Source organism: Rattus norvegicus, chromosome 1 (genome assembly GCF_036323735.1).
Source record: "Rattus norvegicus strain BN/NHsdMcwi chromosome 1, GRCr8, whole genome shotgun sequence".
NCBI classification, from domain to species: Eukaryota; Metazoa; Chordata; class Mammalia; order Rodentia; family Muridae; genus Rattus; species Rattus norvegicus.
Window position 1 is genome coordinate 77,318,854 of NC_086019.1, and position 26,343 is coordinate 77,345,196.

At 39.8% G+C, this 26,343-nt stretch overlaps 1 protein-coding gene across 2 annotated transcripts in view; it reads right to left on the bottom strand.

Moving 5' to 3' along the window:
• Positions 1–1,180: 1,180 nt before the first annotated feature.
• The window catches only part of Nlrp9 (NLR family, pyrin domain containing 9), a 50,333-nt gene continuing 25,170 nt past the window's right edge, over positions 1,181–26,343 (bottom strand). For both annotated transcript variants that reach the window (XM_039103829.1, NM_001169149.1), the window contains 5 exons: positions 21,063–21,230; positions 17,873–18,043; positions 5,571–5,741; positions 4,844–5,014; positions 1,181–1,331 (listed from right to left, as the gene is read on the bottom strand). In XM_039103829.1, the coding sequence (XP_038959757.1) occupies positions 1,181–1,331; positions 4,844–5,014; positions 5,571–5,741; positions 17,873–18,043; positions 21,063–21,230 (832 nt within the window). The remainder of the gene's footprint in view (positions 1,332–4,843; positions 5,015–5,570; positions 5,742–17,872; positions 18,044–21,062; positions 21,231–26,343) is intronic.

The window sequence follows — 26,343 nt, forward strand, 5'->3', positions numbered from 1 at the left end:
ACACAGGTCAAGTCCAACTTTCTAGCACCCACATGACAGTTGATAATCACCTGCAACCAGGGGATCTGATACTCATCCTCTTGATCTGCAAGAGCTTCTATAAACATATGGTATACATACTCATACCCAGGTACACATATAATCATAAATGTATATTTTTAAGAAGAAACAATCTAGATATTTTTTATTTGTTTTTAACTTTCCTAATGCTGCAGCACTTTAATACAGTTGCTCAAGTTGTGGTGACTGCCAACCATAAAATCATTTCATTGCTACTGCTGTGAACCATAATGTAAATATCTGACATGTAAGATATCTGATATGCAATTCCTTTCATGAACCACAAGTTGAGAAGTGCTGCCTTAGATTATTTATTTTTAAAATATTATTTAAGCAAGACTGACATTTATTGTAACTTATGGCAAATGTCATAGTGAATAACAGTTAACATGTAAACCATTAAGTCTTAAATGTTTATTCTTTGTATGTATATGTACATCTGTGTGTGCATGCATATAGGTGCCTGTGGAGGCCAGGAAAGCACATCATATATCTTAGACCTGGAGTTACAGGCAGTTGAGAGGCACACAGTGTATTGCTGGGGTTTGAACTTTGGTCTTCTGAAGAGCAAGGGACAATTTTACCTACTCAGTTATCATTCCAACCCCAAGAGTGAGTACTAGGTCTGATCCCTGAACTTAGAAAGAAAATCTTGAGATCCTTTTCCCAAAATATTGATTTTAACCTTTGGGAATTCTAGACATTATCTTCCTACTTCCCACTTTCTGCACAGTGAAATTCATGTCTTTAGAATCTTGGCATGGATGAGCCACAGATGTTCAGGTGGATGTTAGCTGCTCTGAGAATGACAACTAGTGAACACATGATACAAATATCACTCTTAAACTGAACTTTAAGAGGATCAGAGTCCTTTCAGTTTTAAAACCCTAACACTTTAACACATTCATTGAGGAAACATTCATGTTTTCAAACAATTTTAGTGTTTATTGAATGTGTTTGTAATATAAATATTGCAAAGTGGTGAAGGGAGGTATAAAGATAGGTGGGCATGGGACACTGTGGAAGAACAGCCCTGGAAATAGCTACCAGTACCATAGTGTGCAACTTGGGGCAGGGTATATAGGAGAAACATAACAAATGATAAGTCTTTGTTATGAGATCAATTCTTGCTGTTCCAGACCAGACGAACACCCCTCTTCTTGCGTTCCTCTTCAACCCAGGGATAATGTAAAATACTCAGATTATTGTTTTTCTTTTCCACAGCTTGCAGTAATGTCTGCGATTCCACAGAAAATGCAGATTTGTCCAGTCTGGTGTGAAAAAAGACAATTCTGTTTCATTAATTAAAAAATATTTACAAATCTTTATGTGCATTTACTAGGCCCCTGATGCTGCATACAAAGTAAGATCAGAGGACTATTCATGGAAATCCATCCTCCCACTTCACCTAAGGGGATTTTTGGGTTGTCAGGCATGGCAGTAAACCCCCTCTCTCATTGAGCCATGTCATCTCCCAAATTTTGTTGTCATTTGTGTCTCTTTACAGCTATGACTACCTCTCAGTCATCAGTCTCCAGAGATGAAAGAGAGGAATGTATTGAGAGTGAAGAGACAGCAATGATTCCCCTCAGGGAGAAGGGGCCCTCTAAACACACACACACACACACACACACACACACACACACACACACACACACACACACACACACACGGACACATCATCTAATGGCCATTTTCACCCATTTACTGTTTAAGTGCCTAATCATGTGTATTTCTTATTCATGCATTTTAACTTTGTGTAACTTGGTTTTGAATTTTTACATACTTATGAACACTGGTGTAATTAATGTCATACTCACTAATGTCATAATTATTCATATTAGCATGTTCCTTTTGTGTCTCTACTCACTTTCTGTGAGACAGTATTTTTTACACCTTAGCTCACCTATTCTCACTGCCTACTTACCTAAAACAACAATATTCATTTCCATTCATTCTCATAGACATATCTCCTGTCCTTCCCCACACCTGATCCTGAACCTCATTCCTTCCCCATCCCCACTCCTTCCCAGATCCATTCCTCCATCCGCCTCTAATGATTATTATATTCATCCTTCTAAGTGAGATTCAAGCTTCCTATTTTGGGCCTTGCTTCTTGTTTTCCTACTTTGAACCTGTGGAATTTAGCATGGTACCTGTGTTTTATGGTTAATATAAAGAGGTGGGTGGGCATCTCCAGGATGAGGCAGAGACCTGGCATAAGGGAGACACCCAAAAATTAGTGGGTGCGACCTTAGTTATGACTCACAACATTGGAGATGTGGAACCTGAAGTGACCACCTCCTGTAGCCAGGCAGGAACTCCAGTGGAGTGATAGAGAAAACAACACACCCACAAGACTTTTGACCCAAAATTTATCCTGTCTACAGGAAATGCAGACACATGTGAGATGGAACAGCGACTGAGGTAATGTCAAACCAATAACTGACCCAACTTGAGACCCATCTCATGGGCAAGTGCCAACCCTCATCACTATAAATGATGCTGTATTATGCTTATAGACAGGAGCAAGTTCTTCTCTGAGAGGTTATATGTAGCCACTGACTGAGTCAGTTAACAGACCCTCTTATGGAAGAATAGGAGAAAGGGTTACCTGCTTTGGAGGGGATAGGAACTCCACAGGAAGACAAATAGAGCCATGTCTGAACCTTTGGGGCTCTCAGTGTCTGAACCACCAACCAAATAACATGAAGGACTGGACTTAGGACTCCCTGCACTCATGTAGCAATTGTGCAGCTTGGTCTTCATGTGGTTCATGGAGAACTCCAACAGGGGATGTCCTTAAATGCAGTTGTCTGTACGTGGGATATGTTCTTCTAAGTAGGCTGCCTTGTAGTGAGAGAGGAAGTACCTGGCCTTGCAGAGACATGAAATGTCAAGGTGGGAGGGATACCCAGGTGGTACCTACATTCTCAGGGGAGAAGGGGAAGAGGGATGAGGAAGGGTTGTATGAGGAAGGGTTGTATGAGGAAGGGTTGTATGAGCAGGTATTTGAAAGGGGGACAGAACTAAGGATGTAAAATAAATAAGTAAAATATAATATTAAATAAAAATTGTATTGTTTTCAGGGTTACCAAAAGTTGACAAATGGCTATTATTTTTACACTCATATTTCAAAGATCAATGTGTTTATACTTTGAGAATTTCTTATGTGTAAAATACAATGTGTTTTGAACCTACCCTTTCCTCATTCCCCTTTAAGGCCCTTCCACATTCCTTTCCAAATTTCATCTCTTTTTCCTGCCCAATAGCTCACTAAGTCCAACTAGGGATGCCCATATATGTGTGGGTGTAGGTCCATCCTCTGTTGTATATGCAACCTAGCAGGAGCCACATCCCTGAAGAGAAATGACTCTTCTTCCCCTTGGAGCTTTGAAATGTCAACAACTCTTCAGCTAGGGGCAGCATCTCCTGAGATCCTGTTTTATCCATGTTGGAGTTTTGACTGGCTTGAACTTACAAGGATCTTCCAGAGTCAGCCTCTGCTACAGACACTTCCTGAGTATGTCTATGTTATCAAGTCTAGAAGGTTCTGCTTTATAGGTGCTCCCCACATCTTACCAAATTTCTGTTCCCTCTTCAATTTTTCATGACCCTTAGGAGTAAGAGATCATACATGCCTGCTTTTGCTATTGTTTTGCTGTGGTTATTGTTGCTTTTCTTTTCTTTTCTCTTTTGACAAATAATGTCTTAAGGAGTTAATACTCAACATAATTATATTTTCTTTCTTGAACAGTTTTCTTTAGACTTTTTTGGCTTTATTCCCCTGATTTTCACAAGATAAGATTGGAACACAGGTCTCCCTGAAAGTATAGCTGTCTTCCTCAATTTTCTTCCCTCTGGTTTTTTCTTTACCTGATGACTAAAAGCACTTTTTATGTCACCTTTAATTACACAAATAGTTCGCACTGATCTGCCAAGCTCTTTTTCAATCTACTGCTCAATTTCAGCTCCTGACTCTCTACTCTCTCCTTCGGTTAGTCCTACCCCAACTTTAGCATTCTCACCATGATTAACCATCTATGCTAACACCCTAGCTCTTCCCTCATCGTTGTTCTAACACACTCTTTGTAACTCTAGTATAAGATGGAAATCAAGAGGCTATAGGTTTAACAAAACACTCAAACAAAAACATTTTAAAACTTAACTTGGCATTGAAAATTGTTATACCTTGACAGACTATTTAGTGAACAACACAAAGTATACTATATATTGTGAACTTATATTTATTTTCATTTATCTTTTTATTACCATTTTGTGCAGTATAATACACACACATACCCACATACACACACGTGTGTGTGTATGTGAGAGAGACAGACAGACAGACAGACACAGAGAAAGACAGAGAGAGACAAAGAGACAGAGGAAAGAGACAGACAGACAGACCAGACAGACAGAGTACATGTGTAGGGTAGGATCTGTATATGAGAGAGAATATGTAGTTTATTTCTTTCTGGTTGCTATATTCAGTTTCTAAAAGTTTTGGGATTTCATCATTTTTTATAACCAAATGACAGCTTTTAAAAATAAGGTGGATTTAAAAAAAAAGACTGAGGAGATTTGGAATAATACCCACTAAATAATGATACTCATGAGTGGATAGAAATCATAGATAGCAGTGTCAGTGTCACACAGTGCAGCAGTGGGCCCTCATCACTGAACTCCTCATCCCAGCCTCAGTGGGGTTTAGCTTGAGCTAACTGTCACAGAAGCACTTGTTTGAAGCCATTCTTGACTGTGGGAGACAGTGTGTACTCACCCAAGCATCTTCAAGTTACATTTCTTGTGATTCAAAGCCTCACAGAGAGCCACGACTCCAGAGTGTTCCAAGGTTTTCCAGTCCAGATTTAAGCTATTCAGTGTTTTGCAGGTGGTGAGAGCTGAGGCCAGGTCTTCACAACAGTCACTTGTGAACTTGCACAGGTCTAACCTGTGACAGGGAACATGCCAGAAAAACAATCTGCTGTTAAGCGCCAGTTCCATGCTTCTGAGCAAAGACCTCACTGGCCCCAAATGCCCACAGAACCAACGCTGAGCAAATCCTTGTTTCAAATCCAAAGGGATTGTGAGCCTTAAGATGAGAAATGCTGTTCTAAATGATTAACATTATTCCTATGTATTAGTTTAGCTCTCAAGCCTCATCAAAGAAGCTTCTCTTTGCAGAGGACTGGTTAATATGGAGGCTCACAGTCAACGTTCAGAGAGCATCTACAGAATACTAAGGCTCAAAGAAGGCATTGACATCATCCCCACCCACTATGGCTCAGGAAACACCACAGAAGGGGCAGAAAGATAAGGAGAACCTGATATCGTGGTGGGGAAAAACACAACAGATTGCATTCAATCTCACAGCACCTGTTGCTGTCTTTACAAGATCTGTGCATTTTCTCTTATGAGCCTATACTAGGTGGGCTTCTTAACCCTATTAACCCTCTAGTGTTTCCTTATCAAGGTATGAACCTTCCCACATGACAGTAAAGACTCACCCAAGACATTCTAATTTACAGTTAGGATGACTCAGGGCTTCACATAAATGTTTGACACCAGTGTCTTCTATGTCATTGTTGCCCAGTTTCAGGGTCTTTAGATTATTATTGCAAGTCAGGACAGCAGAGATCTCCTCACAGCATTCTGAAGTTAAAAAGCAACCTGACAACCTGGGAAAACATACATAAAAACATACTTACGACACACCCGCGGATCCCGGCCCGCAGCAGCTCTCTGCTCCCAGACCCGGTGAGAGAGAGACCCAACCACCTGGTCAGGTGGGCACTCCTGAGGCTGCAGAGCGGAAGAGACCACCAACACTGCTCACCCCTGCCCACATCCCTGGCCCAAGAGGAAACTGTATAAGGCCTCTGGGCTCCCGTGGGGGAGGGCCCAGGAGCGGCAGGACCCCTGCCGGAGACACCGCCGGACCCTGAAGGAAACAGACCGGATAAACAGTTCTCTGCACCCAAATCCCGTGGGAGGGAGAGCTAAACCTTCAGAGAGGCAGACAGGCCTGGGAAACCAGAAGAGACTGCTCCCTGCACACACATCTCGGACGCCAGAGGAAAAAGCCAAAGACCATCTGGAACCCTGGTGCACTGAAGCTCCCGGAAGGGGCGGCACAGGTCTTCCTGGTTGCTGCCGCTGCAGAGAGCCCCTGGACAGCACCCCACGAGCAAACCTGAGCCTCGGGACCACAGGTAAGACCAAATTTTCTGCTGCAAGAAAGCTGCCTGGTGGACTCAAGACACAGGCCCACAGGAACAGCTGAAGACCTGTAGAGAGGAAAAACTACACGCCCGAAAGCAGAACACTCTGTCCCCATAACTGACTGTAAGAGAGGAAAACAGGTCTACAGCACTCCTGACACACAGGCTTATAGGACAGTCTAGCCACTGTCAGAAATAGCAGAACAAAGTAACACTAGAGATAATCTGATGGCGAGAGGCAAGCGCAGGAACCCAAGCAACAGAAACCAAGACTACATGCCATCATCGGAGCCCAATTCTCCCACCAAAACAAACATGGAATATCCAAACACACCAGAAAAGCAAGATCTAGTTTCAAAATCATATTTGATCATGATGCTGGAGGACTTCAGGAAAGACCTGAACACACTTAGGGAAGCACAGGAAAACATTAATAAACAAGTAAAAGCCTACAGAGAGGAATCGCAAAAATCCCTGAAAGAATTCCAGGAAAACACAATCAAACAGTTGAAGGAATTAAAAATGGAAATAGAAGCAATCAAGAAAGAACACATGGAAACAACCCTGGATATAGAAAACCAAAAGAAGAGACAAGGAGCTGTAGATACAAGCTTCACCAACAGAATACAAGAGATGGAAGAGAGAATCTCAGGAGCAGAAGATTCCATAGAAATCATTGACTCAACTGTCAAAGATAATGTAAAGCGGAAAAAGCTACTGGCCCAAAACATACAGGAAATCCAGGACTCAATGAGAAGATCAAACCTAAGGATAATAGGTATAGAAGAGAGTGAAGACTCCCAGCTCAAAGGACCAGTAAATATCTTCAACAAAATCATAGAAGAAAACTTCCCTAACCTAAAAAAAGAGATACCCATAGACATACAGGAAGCCTACAGAACTCCAAATAGATTGGACCAGAAAAGAAACACCTCCCGTCACATAATAGTCAAAACACCAAACGCACAAAATAAAGAAAGAATATTAAAAGCAGTAAGGGAAAAAGGTCAAGTAACATATAAAGGGAGACCTATCAGAATCACACCAGACTTCTCGCCAGAAACTATGAAGGCCAGAAGATCCTGGACTGATGTTATACAGACCCTAAGAGAACATAAATGCCAGCCCAGATTACTGTATCCAGCAAAACTCTCAATTAACATTGATGGAGAAACCAAGATATTCCATGACAAAACCAAATTTACACAATATCTTTCTACAAATCCAGCACTACAAAGGATAATAAATGGTAAAGCCCAACATAAGGAGGCAAGCTATACCCTAGAAGAAGCAAGAAACTAATCGTCTTGGCAACAAAACAAAGAGAATGAAAGCACACAAACATAACCTCACATCAAATATGAATATAACAGGAAGCAATAATCACTATTCCTTAATATCTCTCAATATCAATGGCCTCAACTCCCCAATAAAAAGACATAGATTAACAAACTGGATACGCAACGAGGACCCTGCATTCTGCTGCCTACAGGAAACACACCTCAGAGACAAAGACAGACACTACCTCAGAGTGAAAGGCTGGAAAACAACTTTCCAAGCAAATGGTCAGAAGAAGCAAGCTGGAGTAGCCATTCTAATATCAAATAAAATCAATTTCCAACTAAAAGTCATCAAAAAAGATAAGGAAGGACACTTCATATTCATCAAAGGAAAAATCAACCAAGATGAACTCTCAATCCTAAATATCTATGCCCCAAATACAAGGGCACCTACATATGTAAAAGAAACCTTACTAAAGCTCAAAACACACATTGCACCTCACACAATAATAGTGGGAGATTTCAACACCCCACTCTCATCAATGGACAGATCATGGAAACAGAAATTAAACAGTGATGTAGACAGACTAAGAGAAGTCATGAGCCAAATGGACTTAACGGATATTTATAGAACATTCTATCCTAAAGCAAAAGGATATACCTTCTTCTCAGCTCCTCATGGTACTTTCTCCAAAATTGACCATATAATTGGTCAAAAAACGGGCCTCAACAGGTACAGAAAGATAGAAATAATCCCATGCATGCTATCGGACCACCACGGCCTAAAACTGGTCTTCAATAACAATAAGGGAAGAATGCCCACATATACGTGGAAATTGAACAATGCTCTACTCAATGATAACCTGGTCAAGGAAGAAATAAAGAAAGAAATTAAAAACTTTTTAGAATTTAATGAAAATGAAGATACAACATACTCAAACTTATGGGACACAATGAAAGCTGTGCTAAGAGGAAAACTCATAGCGCTGAGTGCCTGCAGAAAGAAACAGGAAAGAGCATATGTCAGCAGCTTGACAGCACACCTAAAAGCTCTAGAACAAAAAGAAGCAAATACACCCAGGAGGAGTAGAAGGCAGGAAATAATCAAACTCAGAGCTGAAATCAACCAAGTAGAAACAAAAAGGACCATAGAAAGAATCAACAGAACCAAAAGTTGGTTCTTTGAGAAAATCAACAAGATAGATAAACCCTTAGCCAGACTAACGAGAGGACACAGAGAGTGTGTCCAAATTAACAAAATCAGAAATGAAAAGGGAGACATAACTACAGATTCGGAGGAAATTCAAAAAATCATCAGATCTTACTATAAAAACCTATATTCAACAAAATTTGAAAATCTTCAGGAAATGGACAATTTCCTAGACAGATACCAGGTATCGAAGTTAAATCAGGAACAGATAAACCAGTTAAACAACCCCATAACTCCTAAGGAAATAGAAGCAGTCATTAAAGGTCTCCCAACCAAAAAGAGCCCAGGTCCAGACGGGTTTAGTGCAGAATTCTATCAAACCTTCATAGAAGACCTCATACCAATATTATCCAAACTATTCCACAAAATTGAAACAGATGGAGCCCTACCGAATTCCTTCTATGAAGCCACAATTACTCTTATACCTAAACCACACAAAGACACAACAAAGAAAGAGAACTTCAGACCAATTTCCCTTATGAATATCGACGCAAAAATACTCAATAAAATTCTGGCAAACCGAATTCAAGAGCACATCAAAACAATCATCCACCATGATCAAGTAGGCTTCATCCCAGGCATGCAGGGATGGTTTAATATACGGAAAACCATCAACGTGATCCATTATATAAACAAACTGAAAGAACAGAACCACATGATCATTTCATTAGATGCTGAGAAAGCATTTGACAAAATTCAACACCCCTTCATGATAAAAGTCCTGGAAAGAATAGGAATTCAAGGCCCATACCTAAACATAGTAAAAGCCATATACAGCAAACCAGTTGCTAACATTAAACTAAATGGAGAGAAACTTGAAGCAATCCCACTAAAATCAGGGACTAGACAAGGCTGCCCACTCTCTCCCTACTTATTCAATATAGTTCTTGAAGTTCTAGCCAGAGCAATCAGACAACAAAAGGAGATCAAAGGGATACAGATCGGAAAAGAAGAGGTCAAAATATCACTATTTGCAGATGACATGATAGTATATTTAAGTGATCCCAAAAGTTCCACCAGAGAACTACTAAAGCTGATAAACAACTTCAGCAAAGTGGCTGGGTATAAAATTAACTCAAATAAATCAGTTGCCTTCCTCTATACAAAAGAGAAACAAGCCGAGAAAGAAATGAGGGAAACGACACCCTTCATAATAGACCCAAATAATATAAAGTACCTCGGTGTGACTTTAACCAAGCAAGTAAAAGATCTGTACAATAAGAACTTCAAGACACTGAGGAAAGAAATTGAAGAAGACCTCAGAAGATGGAAAGATCTCCCATGCTCATGGATTGGCAGGATTAATATGGTAAAAATGGCCATTTTACCAAAAGCAATCTACAGATTCAATGCAATCCCCATCAAAATACCAATCCAATTCTTCAAAGAGTTAGACAGAACAATTTGCAAATTCATCTGGAATAACAAAAAACCCAGGATAGCTAAAGCTATCCTCAACAATAAAAGGACTTCAGGGGGAATCACTATCCCTGAACTCAAGCAGTATTACAGAGCAATAGTGATAAAAACTGCATGGTATTGGTACAGAGACAGACAGATAGACCAATGGAATAGAATTGAAGACCCAGAAATGAACCCACACACCTATGGTCACTTGATTTTTGACAAAGGAGCCAAAACCATCCAATGGAAAAAAGATAGTATTTTCAGCAAATGGTGCTGGTTCAACTGGAGGGCAACATGTAGAAGAATGCAGATCGATCCATCCTTATCACCCTGTACAAAGCTTAAGTCCAAGTGGATCAAGGACCTCCACATCAAACCAGACACACTCAAACTAATAGAAGAAAAACTAGGGAAGCATCTGGAACACATGGGCACTGGAAAAAATTTCCTGAACAAAACACCAATGGGGTATGCTCTAAGATCAAGAATCGACAAATGGGATCTCATAAAACTGCAAAGCTTCTGTAAGGCAAAGGACACTGTGGTTAGGACAAAACGGCAACCAACAGATTGGGAAAAGATCTTTACCAATCCTACAACAGATAGAGGCCTTATTTCCAAAATATACAAAGAACTCAAGAAGTTAGATCGCAGGGAAACAAATAACCCTATTAAAAAATGGGGTTCAGAGCTAAACAAAGAATTCACAGCTGAGGAATGCCGAATGGCTGAGAAACACCTAAAGAAATGTTCAACATCTTTAGTCATAAGGGAAATGCAAATCAAAACAACCCTGAGATTTCACCTCACACCAGTGCGATTGGCTAAGATCAAAAACTCAGGTGACAGCAGATGCTGGCGAGGATGTGGAGAAAGAGGAACACTCCTCCATTGTTGGTGGGATTGCAGACTGGTAAAACCATTCTGGAAATCAGTCTGGAGGTTCCTCAGAAAATTGGACATTGAACTGCCTGATGATCCAGCTATACCTCTCTTGGGCATATACCCAAAAGATGCCCCAACATATAAAAGAGACACGTGCTCCACTATGTTCATCGCAGCCTTATTTATAATAGCCAGAAGCTGGAAAGAACCCAGATGCCCTTCAACAGAGGAATGGATACAGAAAATGTGGTACATCTACACAATGGAATATTACTCAGCTATCAAAAACAACGAGTTTATGAAATTCGTAGGCAAATGGTTGGAACTGGAAAATATCATCCTGAGTGAGCTAACCCAATCACAGAAAGACATACATGGTATGCACTCATTGATAAGTGGCTATTAGCCCAAATGCTTGAATTACCCTAGATCCCTAGAACAAACGAAACTCAAGGCGGATGATCAAAATGTGAATGCTTCACTCCTTCTTTAAATGAGGAAAAAGAATACCCTTGGCAGGGAAGGGAGAGGCAAAGATTAAAACAGAGACTGAAGGAACACCCATTCAGAGCCTGCTCCACATGTGGCCCATACATATACAGCCACCCAATTAGACAAGATGGATGAAGCAAAGAAGTGCAGACCGACAGGAGCCGGATGTAGATCGCTCCTGAGAGACACAGCCAGAATACAGCAAATATAGAGGCGAATGCCAGCAGCAAACCACTGAACTGAGAATAGGTCCCCTATTGAAGGAATCAGAGAAAGAACTGGAAGAGCTTGAAGGGGCTCGAGACTCCAAAAGTACAACAATGCCAAGCAACCAGAGCTTCCAGGGACTAAGCCACTACCTAAAGACTATACATGGACTGACCCTGGACTCTGACCCCATAGGTAGCAATGAATATCCTAGTAAGAGCATCAGTGGAAGGGGAAGCCCTGGGTCCTGCTAAGACTGAACCCACAGTGAACTAGTCTATGGGGGGAGGGCGGCAATGGGGGGAGGGTTGGGAGGGGAACACCCATAAGGAAGGGGAGGGGGGAGGGGGATGTTTGCCCGGAAACCGGGAAAGGGAATAACACTCGAAATGTATATAAGAAATACTCAAGTTAATAAAAAAAAAAAAAAAAACATACTTACTCCCCAATCCTTTTGTCTTGTTTACTTATTAATAATTTTAATGGTTAGAACTTCATATGAGAACTGCATCTACTGCCATCTACATTACTCCATCTCTCCCTCAAATCCCTTCCAGTTCCCCCTTTCTAATTCATAATCTCTTCTTTAATTGCTACATATATACAGATATGGTATATGTACACATATGTACATGCGAATGTAACCTACTGAGTCCATTTAGCTTTGCTTGTATGTATGCACATGTATTCAGGGGATTGAGTAACCTAGGTCAGAGTATCTGTTGGAAGAGACAGATTCTCCCTCTCCCAGAAGCCATTTATTGACTGCTTTTATTCTTTGGAGACAGAATCTCATGTAACTGTCTGGCTTCAGATTCATTACATAGCTGAGGATAACTTTGAACTTCTGACCTTCCTAACTCTATCTCTTACTGTTGAGATTATAGGCATGTTGCTACCATAGCTTTCTTAAGCTTTTGCTGGAGAATCAAACTCAGGACTCTGAGTATGATAAGTAAGCATTCTACAACTTGAGATCCATCTAACAGCTTGACTTATTTGTATGAACCAGAAGTCTTGAAGCATGTCTGAAGTGCTGATGATGCACCAACATCTGGCATACCCTGCTCCATTTTGGCTCACCATGATTCTTCTGCTTTTATTTCTTTATATGATGCTCTTACTCTAATTCCCCCTGGGTATAATATACATGCCTTGAAAACCAGTGGGGCTATCACATCACTGATTTTAGATTTACATACAAATTTTACATGTCAAACTTATGCCAGTATTTAATATGATAACATGTCCTCATACCTCCCTGAGGTTCAAGCTCATGGTTCCTATGGCATTGTAAAAAATAAAGAGAAGTTGAGGGACAGAAGGAAGGATAGTTGGTATAAGATAGGTGAAGAATGGAGAATATATAGAGGATATAGAGATGCTAATTATAGACATTAGGATAGTTGGTATAAGATAGGTGAAGAATGGAGAATATATAGAGGATATAGAGATGCTAATTATAGACATTAGGCAGATTATGTTAGATGCATAATTAAATATAAGAATTAGGAGACTGAACAGAATTGAAGACCCAGAAATGAACCCACACACCTATGGGCACTTGATTTTTGACAAAGGAGCCAAAACTATCAAATGGAAAAAAGAGCATTTTCAGCAAATGGTGCTGGTTCAACTGCAGGTCAACATGTAGAAGAATGCAGATCGATCCATGCTTATCACCCTGTACAAAGCTTAAGTCCAAGTGGATCAAGGACCTCCACATCAAACCAGATACACTCAAAGTAATAGAAGAAAAACTAGGGCAGCATCTCAAACACATGGGCACTGGAAAAATTTCCTGAACAAAACACCAATGGCTTATGCTCTAAGATCAAGAATAGACACATGGGATTTCATAAAACTGCAAAGCTTCTGTAAGGCAAAGGACACTGTGGTTAGGACAAAACAGCAACCAACAGATTGGGAAAAGATCTTTACCAATCCTACAACAGATAGAGGACTTATATCCAAAATATACAAAGAACTCAAGAAGTTAGACCGCAGGGAAACAAATAACACTATTAAAAAATGGGGTTCAGAGCTAAACAAAGAATTCACAGCTGAGGAATGCCGAATGGCTGAGAAACACCTAAAGAAATGTTCAACATCTTTAGTCATAAGGGAAATGCAAATCAAAACAACCCTGAGATTTCACCTCACACCAGTGCGATTGGCTAAGATCAAAAACTCAGGTGACAGCAGATGCTGGCGAGGATGTGGAGAAAGAGGAACACTCCTCCATTGTTGGTGGGATTGCAGACTGGTACAACCATTCTGGAAATCAGTCTGGAGGTTCCTCAGAAAATTGGACATTGAACTGCCTGAGGATCCAGCTATACCTCTCTTGGGCATATACCCAAAAGATGCCTCAACATATAAAAGAGACACGTGCTCCACTATGTTCATCGCAGCCTTATTTATAATAGCCAGAAAATGGAAAGAACGCAGATGCCCTTCAACAGAGGAATGGATACAGAAAATGTGGTACATCTACACAATGGAATATTACTCAGCTATCAAAAACAACGAGTTTATGAAATTCGTAGGCAAATGGTTGGAACTGGAAAATATCATCCTGAGTGAGTTAACCCAATCACAGAAAGACATACATGGTATGCACTCATTGATAAGTGGCTATTAGCCCAAATGCTTGAATTACCCTAGATCCCTAGAACAAACGAAACTCAAGACGGATGATCAAAATGTGAATGCTTCACTCCTTCTTTAAATGTGGAAAAAGAATACCCTTGGCAGGGAAGGGAGAGGCAAAGATTAAAACAGAGACTGAAGGAACACCCATTCAGAGCCTGCCCCACATGTGGCCCATACATATACAGCCACCCAATTAGACAAGATGGATGAAGCAAAGAAGTGCAGACCGACAGGAGCCGGATGTAGATCGCTCCTGAGAGACACAGCCAGAATACAGCAAATACAGAGGCGAATGCCAGCAGCAAACCACTGAACTGAGAATAGGTCCTCTATTGAAGGAATCAGAGAAAGAACTGGAAGAGCTTGAAGGGGCTCGAGACCCCATATGAACAACAATGCCAAGCAATCAGAGCTTCCAGGGACTAAGCCACTACCTAAAGACTATACATGGACTGACCCTGGACTCTGACCCCATAGGTAGCAATGAATATCCTAGTAAGAGCACCAGTGGAAGGGGAAGCCCTGGGTCCTGCTAAGACTGAACCCCCAGTGAACTAGTCTATGGGGGGAGGGCGGCAATGGGGGGAGGGTTGGGAGGGGAACACCCATAAGGAAGGGGAGGGGGGAGGGGGATGTTTGCCCGGAAACCGGGAAAGGGAATAACACTCGAAATGTATATAAGAAATACTCAAGTTAATAAAAAAAAATGGGGTTCAGAGCTAAACAAAGAATTCACAGCTGAGGAATGCCGAATGGCTGAGAAACACCTAAAGAAATGTTCAACATCTTTAGTCATAAGGGAAATGCAAATCAAAACAACCCTGAGATTTCACCTCACACCAGTGAGAATGGCTAAGATCAAAAACTCAGGTGACAGCAGATGCTGGCCAGGATGTGGAGAAAGAGGAACACTCCTCCATTGTTGGTGGGATTGCAGACTGGTACAACCATTCTGGAAATCAGTCTGGAGGTTCCTCAGAAAATTGGACATTGAACTGCCTGAGGATCCAGCTATACCTCTCTTGGGCATATACCCAAAAGATGCCCCAACATATAAAAAAGACACGTGCTCCACTATGTTCATAGCAGCCTTATATAATAGCCAGAAAATGGAAAGAACCCAGATGCCCTTCAACAGAGGAATGGATACAGAAAATGTGGTACGTCTACACAATGGAATATTACTCAGCTATCAAAAACAATGACTTTATGAAATTCGTAGGCAAATGGTTGGAACTGGAAAATATCGTCCTGAGTGAGGTAACCCAATCACAGAAAAACACACATGGTATGCACTCATTGATAAGTGGCTATTAGCCCAAATGCTTGAATTAGGGCTAGACGGCTAGAACAAATGAAACTCAAGACGGATGATCAAAATGTGAATGCTTCACTCCTTCTTTAAAAGGGGAACAAGAATACCCTTGGCGGGGAAGAGAGAGGCAAAGATTAAAACAGAGACAGAAGGGAACACCCATTCAGAGCCTGCCCCACATGTAGCCCATACATATACAGCCACCCAATTAGACAAGATGGATGAAGCAAAGAAGTGCAGGCCGACAGGAGCCGGATGTAGATCGCTCCTGAGAGACACAGCAAGAATACAACAAATACAGAGGTGAATGCCAGCAGCAAACCACTGAACTGAGAACAGGACCCCCGTTGAAGGAATCAGAAAAAGAACTGGAAGAGCTTGAAGGGTCTCGAGACCCCATATGAACAACAATGCCAAGCAACCAGAGCTTCCAGGGACTAAGCCACTACCTAAAGACTATACATGGACTGACCCTGGACTCTGACCTCATAGGTAGCATTGAATATCCTAGTAAGATCATCAGTGTAAGGGGAAGCCCTGGGTCCTGCTAAGACTGAACGTGATTGTTGGGGGGAGGGCGGCAATGGGGGGAGGATGGGGAGGGGAACACCCATAACGAAGGGGAGGGGGAAGGATTAGGGGGATGTTGGCCCATAAACCGGGAAAGGGAATAACACTCGAAATGTAAATAAGAAATACTCAAGTTAAAAAAAAATAAAAAAAGAAATGTTGTGAATACATGGTAGAAAGAAATGGGAAATAGGGAATGTAAAAAAAAAGAATTAGGAGATTGAAGGTGATTATAAGAAGAGGTCATGTAAGTAAATATGTGAGAGATATGTAAGTAAAGCCAGTAAGTTTGTAAGTGGTAGACAAGGGGGAGATAGTAAATTCATAAATGACAGATAATAGTTGGGTGGATATGAGATAGGTAGATAAGCAAATAGATACATAAGCAATGCACAGATTTATGGTTGATGGATGTGTATATACATATAGATTTTGCATGGAAAATATGTTTGGGTATATTAATGGCTTACAAGCAGGGACGAATTTTACCATACAGGAAATGCAAATAGCTTCTAGAGCAATTTTGGTTTGTCCCACTAGGCCACAGGGTGTTACTTCCATTTAATTTATGTAGACACATTGCTACATCCGTCTACAAATCTTAGGACAGCCACAACAAGAGACCAATAGTGTAAAGATTTAGAAACTGTAACTTTTGTACATAGACACAATACCTTTGTGTGTGATATGCGTACATGTCCATCACATCAATTCTTTCAGATGAGGACTATACTTTCTCATATATAAAGGGAGAAGTGTAAGAAAAAATCCCCTGCCCAAGTGTGCACTGCCACTAATATACTCTTCATTCCATCCAGTTCTAATTCAAGAGCATCTGACAACACAGACTTTGCTTTAACAACTCCTTTGATTAAGAATAAACTCAGGAAGTCACTGAGTATCCAAGAAGGATCAGCTGGGATAATTGCAGCCTTGTTTACTCAAGCAGACATCATTCTCTGTGGTGTATTAACCTGTTTGGCCTGCTTTAACAAAATTTTAGGCTGGATGGCTGATAAATAGATGTCAGTTGTATAAAAAACCCAAGATCAAGGTTGCCAGAGTATATGTAGAAAGTTTGATTTCCTGGCTCATAGATACACCTTCTTCTTCATTTGTGTCTGTGTGCATGTGCCTTTATGAGTATAAGTACATCTTCAGGTGGTCTATCTACATGGAGACCAGAGGAAGATAATGGACCCCTAGATGCTGGGATTACAGTTGATTCTCAGACATGGATGCTGAGATCCAGATTATGTTCCTTATGACTCAGTGACAAGGGCTTTCAACTACTGAGTCATCTCTCCAGCCTTGTTGGAATGTAAAAGTGTTGCCATGTGATGGATGAGGCAGTAATCTCTGGGGCTTCTTTTATCAGGGCAGTAAACCCACTTATGAGGACTCATGTTCATGAGCCAATCACCCAGAGCTCCATGTCTTAAGATAGTTATCATGGTAGCACACTTAACGCAAATGACACTGACATTCAGACAAATCTACCCTTCTAATTTCTGAATGCCAACATCTGAAACAGCAGTAACAGCAATAGTTGAGAACACAGCCCTACCATAACTCCTTGAGGATGCAGTTTGGGTCTTTCAAAGCTTCACACAGAAGGTTCACTCCAGTATCTTCCAGGAAATTTGACCCCAGATCAAGCAGGGAGAGGTGTTTATTGCTCACAAGGGCTTCATAGAGATGGCCACAGGCAATGAATGTGAGACAGCAGTAAGACAACCTGGAAGAAGATCATATGTCAGCAGCTCACGTACTGTTGGAACATTCTCATGCCCTGCAAAGACTTTCCTGTTCTTCCTATTCTGAATTTCGACTTTGCATGAATGAATTTTGAAATGGGCTGATAAGATGGTTCTTGCCACCAAGTCTAAGCACCTACAGGCTAGCAGTCCCTCAGGAAAAGATGCCTTTCAGAGCCTGGTGTAAAACAGGGGACAACCTTCTTCACAACACTTTCCCAACTCTATTTGTCTTTGTCTGGAGAGGGTCCTTGAACTCAGTGGCTGGACTTGTGTGTCCTTGTCTAAAAAGGGATCTTGTACAGTGCTCCCTGCTAGGGAGCATAACTCAGCACATGCATTTCATTCTGGCTCCCCACCTGGATGGTAATAATTTGGTCCTATACTATAAGCAATCAGCACTTACTAATTCCTCAATGTCAGGACCAATTATCCCTTTCCACCTATACTATACCCCTAAAAAGTCCTTCTATGCCCTATTGCTTAAAGAATGAAGTAAACTTGTCTCACTGCAACAGTTTCTGGAGGTTATTCTATCAATATTCATGCCCATTTGAACCCTAATCTCTCCCTCTTAACCCCTTCCCTTCATGCTTGTGGTCAATACCCCCCAGGGAAAATGGGGCACACAAGATTGTGAACTCAATCCCACAGGATGGAAAGAAATAACCAATTCCCACAAGCTGTCTTCTGTCCTCTTTATGTGTACAAGTGTCCTCCCTCTCTAATAATGATGGAAATATTTTCAAAGAAAAATTTGAAAAACTGACTTTATAGGTCACTAAAGATATTTCCAAAATTGACTATTAATTTGCATGTCAATTTACTTGCAAAACAATCAACTAAAACTTCCACCCATATTAGAAATTTATCATCTTGCAGAATCCTGTTCTAAAGGAGCATCTTTCACTATTTTTTATTTCTCTTTTTGACTCTGTGTGTGTATGTTGTGTGTGTGTGTGTGTGTGTGTGTGTGTGTGTGTCTGTCTGTCTGTCTGTCTGTCTGTCTCTGCATAGGTACACATGCATGTGGAGGCCAGAGGACATCTCAGATGCCATACTCTGGAATACCATGACCCTGCTTTGAGATAGGCTCTCTCATTTGCCTAGAACTCTAGTGACTTGGATGGTGGTCTAGTAAGCCCCAGGGATCCTGGTGCTTCCATTTCTTCAGTATGACACTACCCACAGCTTTTTTCACATGGGTTCTGGTTATCATACTGAACTCATGATATTTGAGTGGCAAGTGTTTTTACCAACTTAGATATTACTCCAGCTAAATCCTGTTATTTTAAATATTTCTCCTAGTCCTGTTACTTCTATGAGATGAAGCCTAGTACTTCAAAGACTAAATATTTAAGACAATGCATGACCAATAATAAAGCTCTTTATAATTAGTGGTAACCAAGTGTAGTTTTAATTAACCAACTATACAACATCACGTGGTAATTAACTAATCAAATAATTGTGTCTTCTTTTTTTTTTAAGATTTATTCATTTATTATATATAAGTACACTGTAGCTGTCTTCAGATGCACCAGAAGAGGGCATCAGATCTCTTTACAGATGGTTGTGAGCCACCATGTGGTTGCTTGGAATTGAACTCAGGACCTCTGGAAGAGTAGTCGGGTGCTCTTAACCGCTGAGCCATCTCTCCAGCCCTTGTGTCTTCTAATGTCATTTTCCCTTCCTCTTCTGAAACATCCTTCAACTTTTTATAGTGCATTTTTCCTTTTCCTTTACAAGTTTTATTTCAGGGCTGGAGAGATGGTTCACTTGCTGACCTTGTAGAAGACTTGGGGTGCCATTCCAAATATCCACATAGCCCCTATATTGTGGAGCTCCTTATCTCCTGTAACTGTAATTCCAAGGGACCAATGACCTCTTTTGGCTTCAGCAGACTCTTGAACTAACATGGTACATATAAATTCATGCAAGCACACACACTTACATACATATGAAATTTATAAAAAGATTTTATAAATCTTTACTTAATACTAAGCATTTCTAATTGATAAATGGAAATTTTTGATGCTCCAAAACATAAAACGTTTTAAAATCCCTCAAATAAGAAAATTACAGAATTGTGCTCATGTAACCAGCCATGATACATTCAGGTCAAAATGTAAAGACACTGAAAATATTGTATACAATCATGTGCATATGTAAACCCAAGATGTGTGCATAAATTATATACAGTGTACAAATAAATTTCATGGTTAAACTTAGGAACCATTACCAACTCTCATAATATGAAAATATTTCAAAAAATTAAATGAAGTATGAAACACTTCTGATCTCTTTGTAAGTAGTTCTTGGGAGAGATACTTAGTCTGCACTAGTGTTCTTTTATAAGCAGATCTCTTTACAATGATCAATATTCCATGTTCTTACATTTTTATGCATGCCATATCTATAAGATGCACATGTAATTATTACTAGTTGAATACCTGATCACAGAGGACATAATAATTTGTGTACGTATACTCTTCCTCTTCTACAAACCAAGGTGTCTTTGAGCACATTCTCCATCCTAAGGCCTTTGATTGATATAATTGTGGTATGGCTTCCCTGGGACCATAGTCTGGTAGTCTTCTGCCATGAGAAATAATTGTCAACCTCATGGCAGGAGATAGCTTATAGTGATTTAGGTAAGACGTGAAAAGCCATGTCTTAGAAATGAATCAGTTTTTTCTTATTTATATTCTCCTCTGCCTAGTAACCAATCTCTTTCCAGATACAACATCTTTACTCATGATAAGAACGTTTTAGTTTTGTAAACTAAAAATAATGCATAGGAAGTTTCAGAACTAGTCTTGACTTGTCTGAATTTAGTCTCATGATATCTCCGCTTGTATTTACTCCACTTACTGGTATGGCAACTGAAACATGGAAAGTGATTGAGTCTAATGACACAACCCATGCTCTCTTGTATGATGCTTGGGCTCATGTGCAGATTTCTGCAATAACTCTGGGGTATATTCTCTCAAAACAACTTACATCAGTGTCTCAAGGACACAGCTTGGATCCTTCAGCATTTCACACAGTGACATCACTCCTTTGTTCTTCAAGGGATTTTCAACCAATGAGAGATGTTTCACTTTAGAGTTCATAAGGGAAGTAGCAATTATGCCACATGCCTCACTTGATATGTCACATTTACCCAACCTACATGTGAGAAACATGTCACAGGTTAGGAATAACATCTTTAGGTGATCCATGTAAGACTGTTTATTACTGGCACAGATACCATAGATCCTAATAGTAATTCAGACATACATCATAGTCTTATAAAAATTATAAGCATAATTGTGTGGCTATGACTGTGAATTTATAGAGTTCTACTGACTGGGTATAAGCTCAAAGGTAATGATTTTCAACTGTGGGTGATTTTACTCTCTAGAATCCATTTGGAAATGATTGGTGATATTAATGGTTGTCACAACAACCAACAGACAGGTAGGATATTACTTGAATGTTGTAGGTAGAAGCCATGGCCTTTAATGCCCAGATAGATACCATCACTAAAATATGATTTGTACTCCAGTAAGTTCTGATTACCCATATGAATAAAACACGGGCCTGCTCATTTACTTCTTTGGTCTCTCACAGTTACCCTCTCATCTAGATTTCAGGTATCAGTTACTAAGCCCATTTCATCTAACCTGTGGTCCTAACCAGCCAGCTACATGTTGACATTCTTACATCCTACTCCTTGTGTTTAACTTTCTGAGAAGGTCATACAGCTTAAAGGTTGTTCTCACATGCCAGTTTAGTATATGATAAAGAATAATAGAACCAGTCAGAGAAACCATATTCTTGGAAAAGATCTAGAAGGATTCTGAGCACAAGAACCTTTGCCTCATGGATGTAGAGTACTCCACATGGATATATTTGCCAAACTAGAAGACTCCTGCTCTCATTTCATTCTACCACTGTGATTACATACTTACTCTGACCAAAACAAATGGAAATGGTTTGGTTTACACTTCCAAGAGTCAAAGCATCATAGAGGAAGTCAGAGCATGAAGCCTCATGAAGGAGCTGCTTGCTGGTTTATAATTATCTAGCTAGACTCTTATAAAGACTAGAACCACCTGCCCACTGATCCATGCTTACTCATCACAGACTGTGCCCTTTTTTGTAATTATAAATCAAGATATTCCCTCATCAATATGCCAAAATATCAACCAATAAAGACAATTAGTGAACTAAGGCAGTCTACTTTACAGTCCAGTTGACATTTAATGCTAAGCAGCATGAACACTCTGAACTCTGGGGACTTTTTTAAATGCAGGCTTTACCCTGTAAGCATGATTGGCTAACACCAAATTGAACTTTTTGCTGAGGATTGGGGATGAGAATGCTAGTTACAGAAAATGGTGCTAATTTGGTTCTTCAGGGGACATGCTACAATGTAGTAGCCCACCAAAGATCACCTCATTATATTGGAAGTTTATCCTATTACCTGGAAAACATCAAAAGGTTAGAAGCTACTTGTCTGGAATCGAGGCAACAGTCCAAATATCAGAGGAAATGGTTCTGTTACCCCCACTAAACACTCATGAAGTTATAAAGGGTTGTAATTTCATTACACAGCTGGAAGAAAATTACCAATGTTAGCATACTGCCTAAGTCACCATATCACAAACACCAATGGTCTTAAATGCACATTGGAGTTGTCATGTTGCTTATAAATATCGGACCATCAGTATCCTGCCAACTTCTTCTCATTCTTATGCCATTCCTACATATCACAGTTGTGTGACTGCCTACTATTTTTTTCTCTAGCCTCCTGTTAATGGCATGTGGAAGTTTTATACATTGATTGTTTCTGTGCTGTTAAGCGTTTACCAAGCACCTCTGCAAGTTGACCTCTGAGTACTAAGAGGGGCCTATCTCACACATAAGTAAATAAATGTAATAAAATACAGATATGCCATTATGTTGGTATTCAAACCATTAGAAAAAAAAGTTATCAAAAAGCAAGCGAGAATTTTTAAAGAAGGGAATGGAAACCAATAGAATATAAGTGAATGTGTCCCAAGTACATTATAAACATGGCTGAAAATGTCTTAATGGGGTAGTTAGAGATACAGATCAGAAGTTAGCACTTGCTGCTTCAATGTAGGACTAGAGTTCTATTTCAGACACCTGTAGCTCACAACTTCATGTAATTCCAGCTCCAGGAGACCTGATTTCCTCTCCTGGATTTTGAAGGCACCTGAGCATATGTATCTTCACACACAAAATGGTCAAAATGAAACTAATTTTGTACAACATGTTTTAATACAAAGCAAAACTTTGAAGGTTAAGCATTCAAAGTGTTTTTTTTTAAATTTGGCTTTCAATCCAGAAGAAACCTTATTAAAGTAGGCTGAAAAAAATTATGCCTATAGTCATTTGTAGCAATAAAAATATAGTTATGTTTTTGAGTGTCTGTATATAAAATAACAACTACTTTTCTTCAAATCTAAAAAAAGAAAACTGTTTTTAAAAAGTACAGAAGAAAGAGATTCAGAAGAGTAAGTTGTTCCTACATTACATTTTAGGCATTGCTATGCTTTGTACTTTACAGGCACCTTAAAGATTTGTGTGGGAAAGAACTGCTAGACAGGCACTGCTTGGAGATGGTGGAGCCTTTAGAAGGTGTGTTCTTGAGAAGGTGTAGCCTTAATAGGAGGGAGGTCTTTTGATTATCAATGTCTCAACAGGGATGTAGGATCCTGGTCCCTTCCTTTTTTTTCTCCTTTACTTCCCAGTCATGAGTGAGTGGTTTGTTTTGTCACATGCTCCCACCATGATTTATAGCTTTCCAGTGGCCTAAATACAACAGGGACAATAATTATGGACTGAAATTGACGAGATAAAATAAATGGATATCTCATAATTGTTACTAGTAATAGAAAGTTAGTGAATATATTGAAAATATTAAAATTTCATATTATTACTCATGTATAGTTCTATCTGTAAAATTTTAAACTTGGGTTAGAAAAGAAATAATAATTTCTTCCCATGAATATTAATGAAAAGTTAATGTTTTTGCACTCATGATATATATTTCCAAATATAAACTGAAATTGTTAAATGATGGCAAGTCTTATGGGGCTGGACAGCTGGCTCAGTGGTTAAGGGCCCTGGATGAACTGCAGAAACAACAAGACAAGCTAACATCAGAGAAAATCTGATGGCAAGCTCAGGAACCTAAGCAACAGATACCAAGACTACTTGTCATCATCAGAGCCCAGTTCTCCATCCAAAGCAAATACTGGATATCCAAACACACCAGAAAGCAAGATTTAGATTTAAAATCACATTTTATGATGATGATGGAGGACTTTAAGAATGATATAAATAACTTCCTTAAAGAAATACAGGACCACACAGGTAAACAACTAGAAGCCCGCCCCACATGTGGCCCATACATATACAGCCACCAAACTAGATAAGATGGATGAAGCAAAGAAGTGAAGGCTGACAGGAACCAGATGTAGATCTCTCCTGAGAGACACACCCAGAATTCAGCAAATACATAGGCGAATGCCAGCAGCAAACCACTGAACTGAGAATGGGACCCCCGTTGAAGGAATCAGAGAAAGGGCTGGAAGAGCTTGAAGGGCTTGAGACCCCATATGAACAACAATGCCAAGCAACCAGAGCTTCCAGGGACTAAGCCACTACCCAAAGACTATACATGGACTGATCCTGGTCTCCAACCTCATAGGTAGCAATGAATATCCTAGTAAGAGCACCAGTGGAAGGAAGTCCTGCCAAGACTGAATCCCTAGTGAACAGGATTGTTGAGGGGAGGGTGGTAATGGGGGAGGATGGGGAGGAGAAGCCCAAATAGAAGGGGAGGGGGAGGGGCTAGGGGGATGTTGGCCCGGAAACAGGGAAGGGGAATAACAATCGAAATGTAAATAAAAAATACTCAAGTTAATAAAGAAAAAAAAGAAAAAAGAAATACTCAAGTTAATAAAGATAAAAACAAAAACAAAAACAAAAAACATAGAAGCCCTTAAAGGGGAAATACAAAAATCCGTTAAATAATTACAGGAAAACACAACCAAACAGGAGAAGAAATTGAACAAAACCATCCAGGAAACAGAAACAATAAAGAAAGCACAAAATGAGACAACTCAGGGAATAGAAAAAGAAGGGAAGAGATCAGGAGTCATAGATGCAAGCATCACAAACAGAATATAAGAGATATAAAGAGAGAATCTCAGGGGCAGAAGATACCATAGAAAACATTGACACAACTGTCAAAGATAATGTAAAATGCAAAATGCTCCTAGCCCAAAACATACAGGAAATCCAAGACACAAGGAGAAGATCAAACCTAAGGATAATAGGTATAGAAGAGAGTGAAGACTCCCAATTTAAAGGGCCAGTAAATATCTTCAAAATTATAAAAGAAAACTTCATTAACCTAAAGAAAGAGATGCCCATAAACGTACAAGAAACATATAGAACTCCAAAGAGATTGTACCAGAAAAGAAATTATCTCCTGTCACATAATAGTCAAAACACCAAATGAACAAAACAAAGAAAGAACATTAAAAGCAGTAAGGGGAAAAGGATAAGTGACATATAAAGGCAGACATATAAGAATTACACCAGACTTCTCACCAGAGACGATGAAAGCCAGAAGACCCTGGGCAGATGTCATACAGACCTTAAGAGAACACAAATGCCAGCCCAAGCTATTATATCCAGCAAAAGCCTCAGTTAACATAGATGGAGAAACCAGGATATTCTATGACAAAACCAAATTTACACAGTATCTTTCTGCAAACTGGACCTACAAAGGATGATAGATGAAAAACTCCAACACAAGGAGGGAAACTATACCATAGGAAAAGTAAAAAAGTAATCTCCTTGCAATGAAACCAAAAGAGAGACACATAAACATAATTCTAAATACAAAAATAACAGCAAGCAACAATCACTATTACTTAATATCTCTCAACATCAATGAACTCAATTCCCCAATAAAAAAGACATAGACTAACACACTGGATATTTAAAGAGGACCCAACATTTTGCTGCATACAGGAAACACACTTCACAGACAAAGACAGACACTACCTCAGAGTAAAAGGCTGGAAAACAACTTTCCAAGCAAATGGTTCAAAGAAGCAAGCTGGAGTAGCCATTCTAATATTGAATAAAATTGACTTTCAACAAAAAGTCGTCAAAAAAGATAAGGAAGGAAACTACATAGTTATCAAAAGAAAAATCAACCAAGATGAACTCTCAGTCCTAAATATATGTGCTC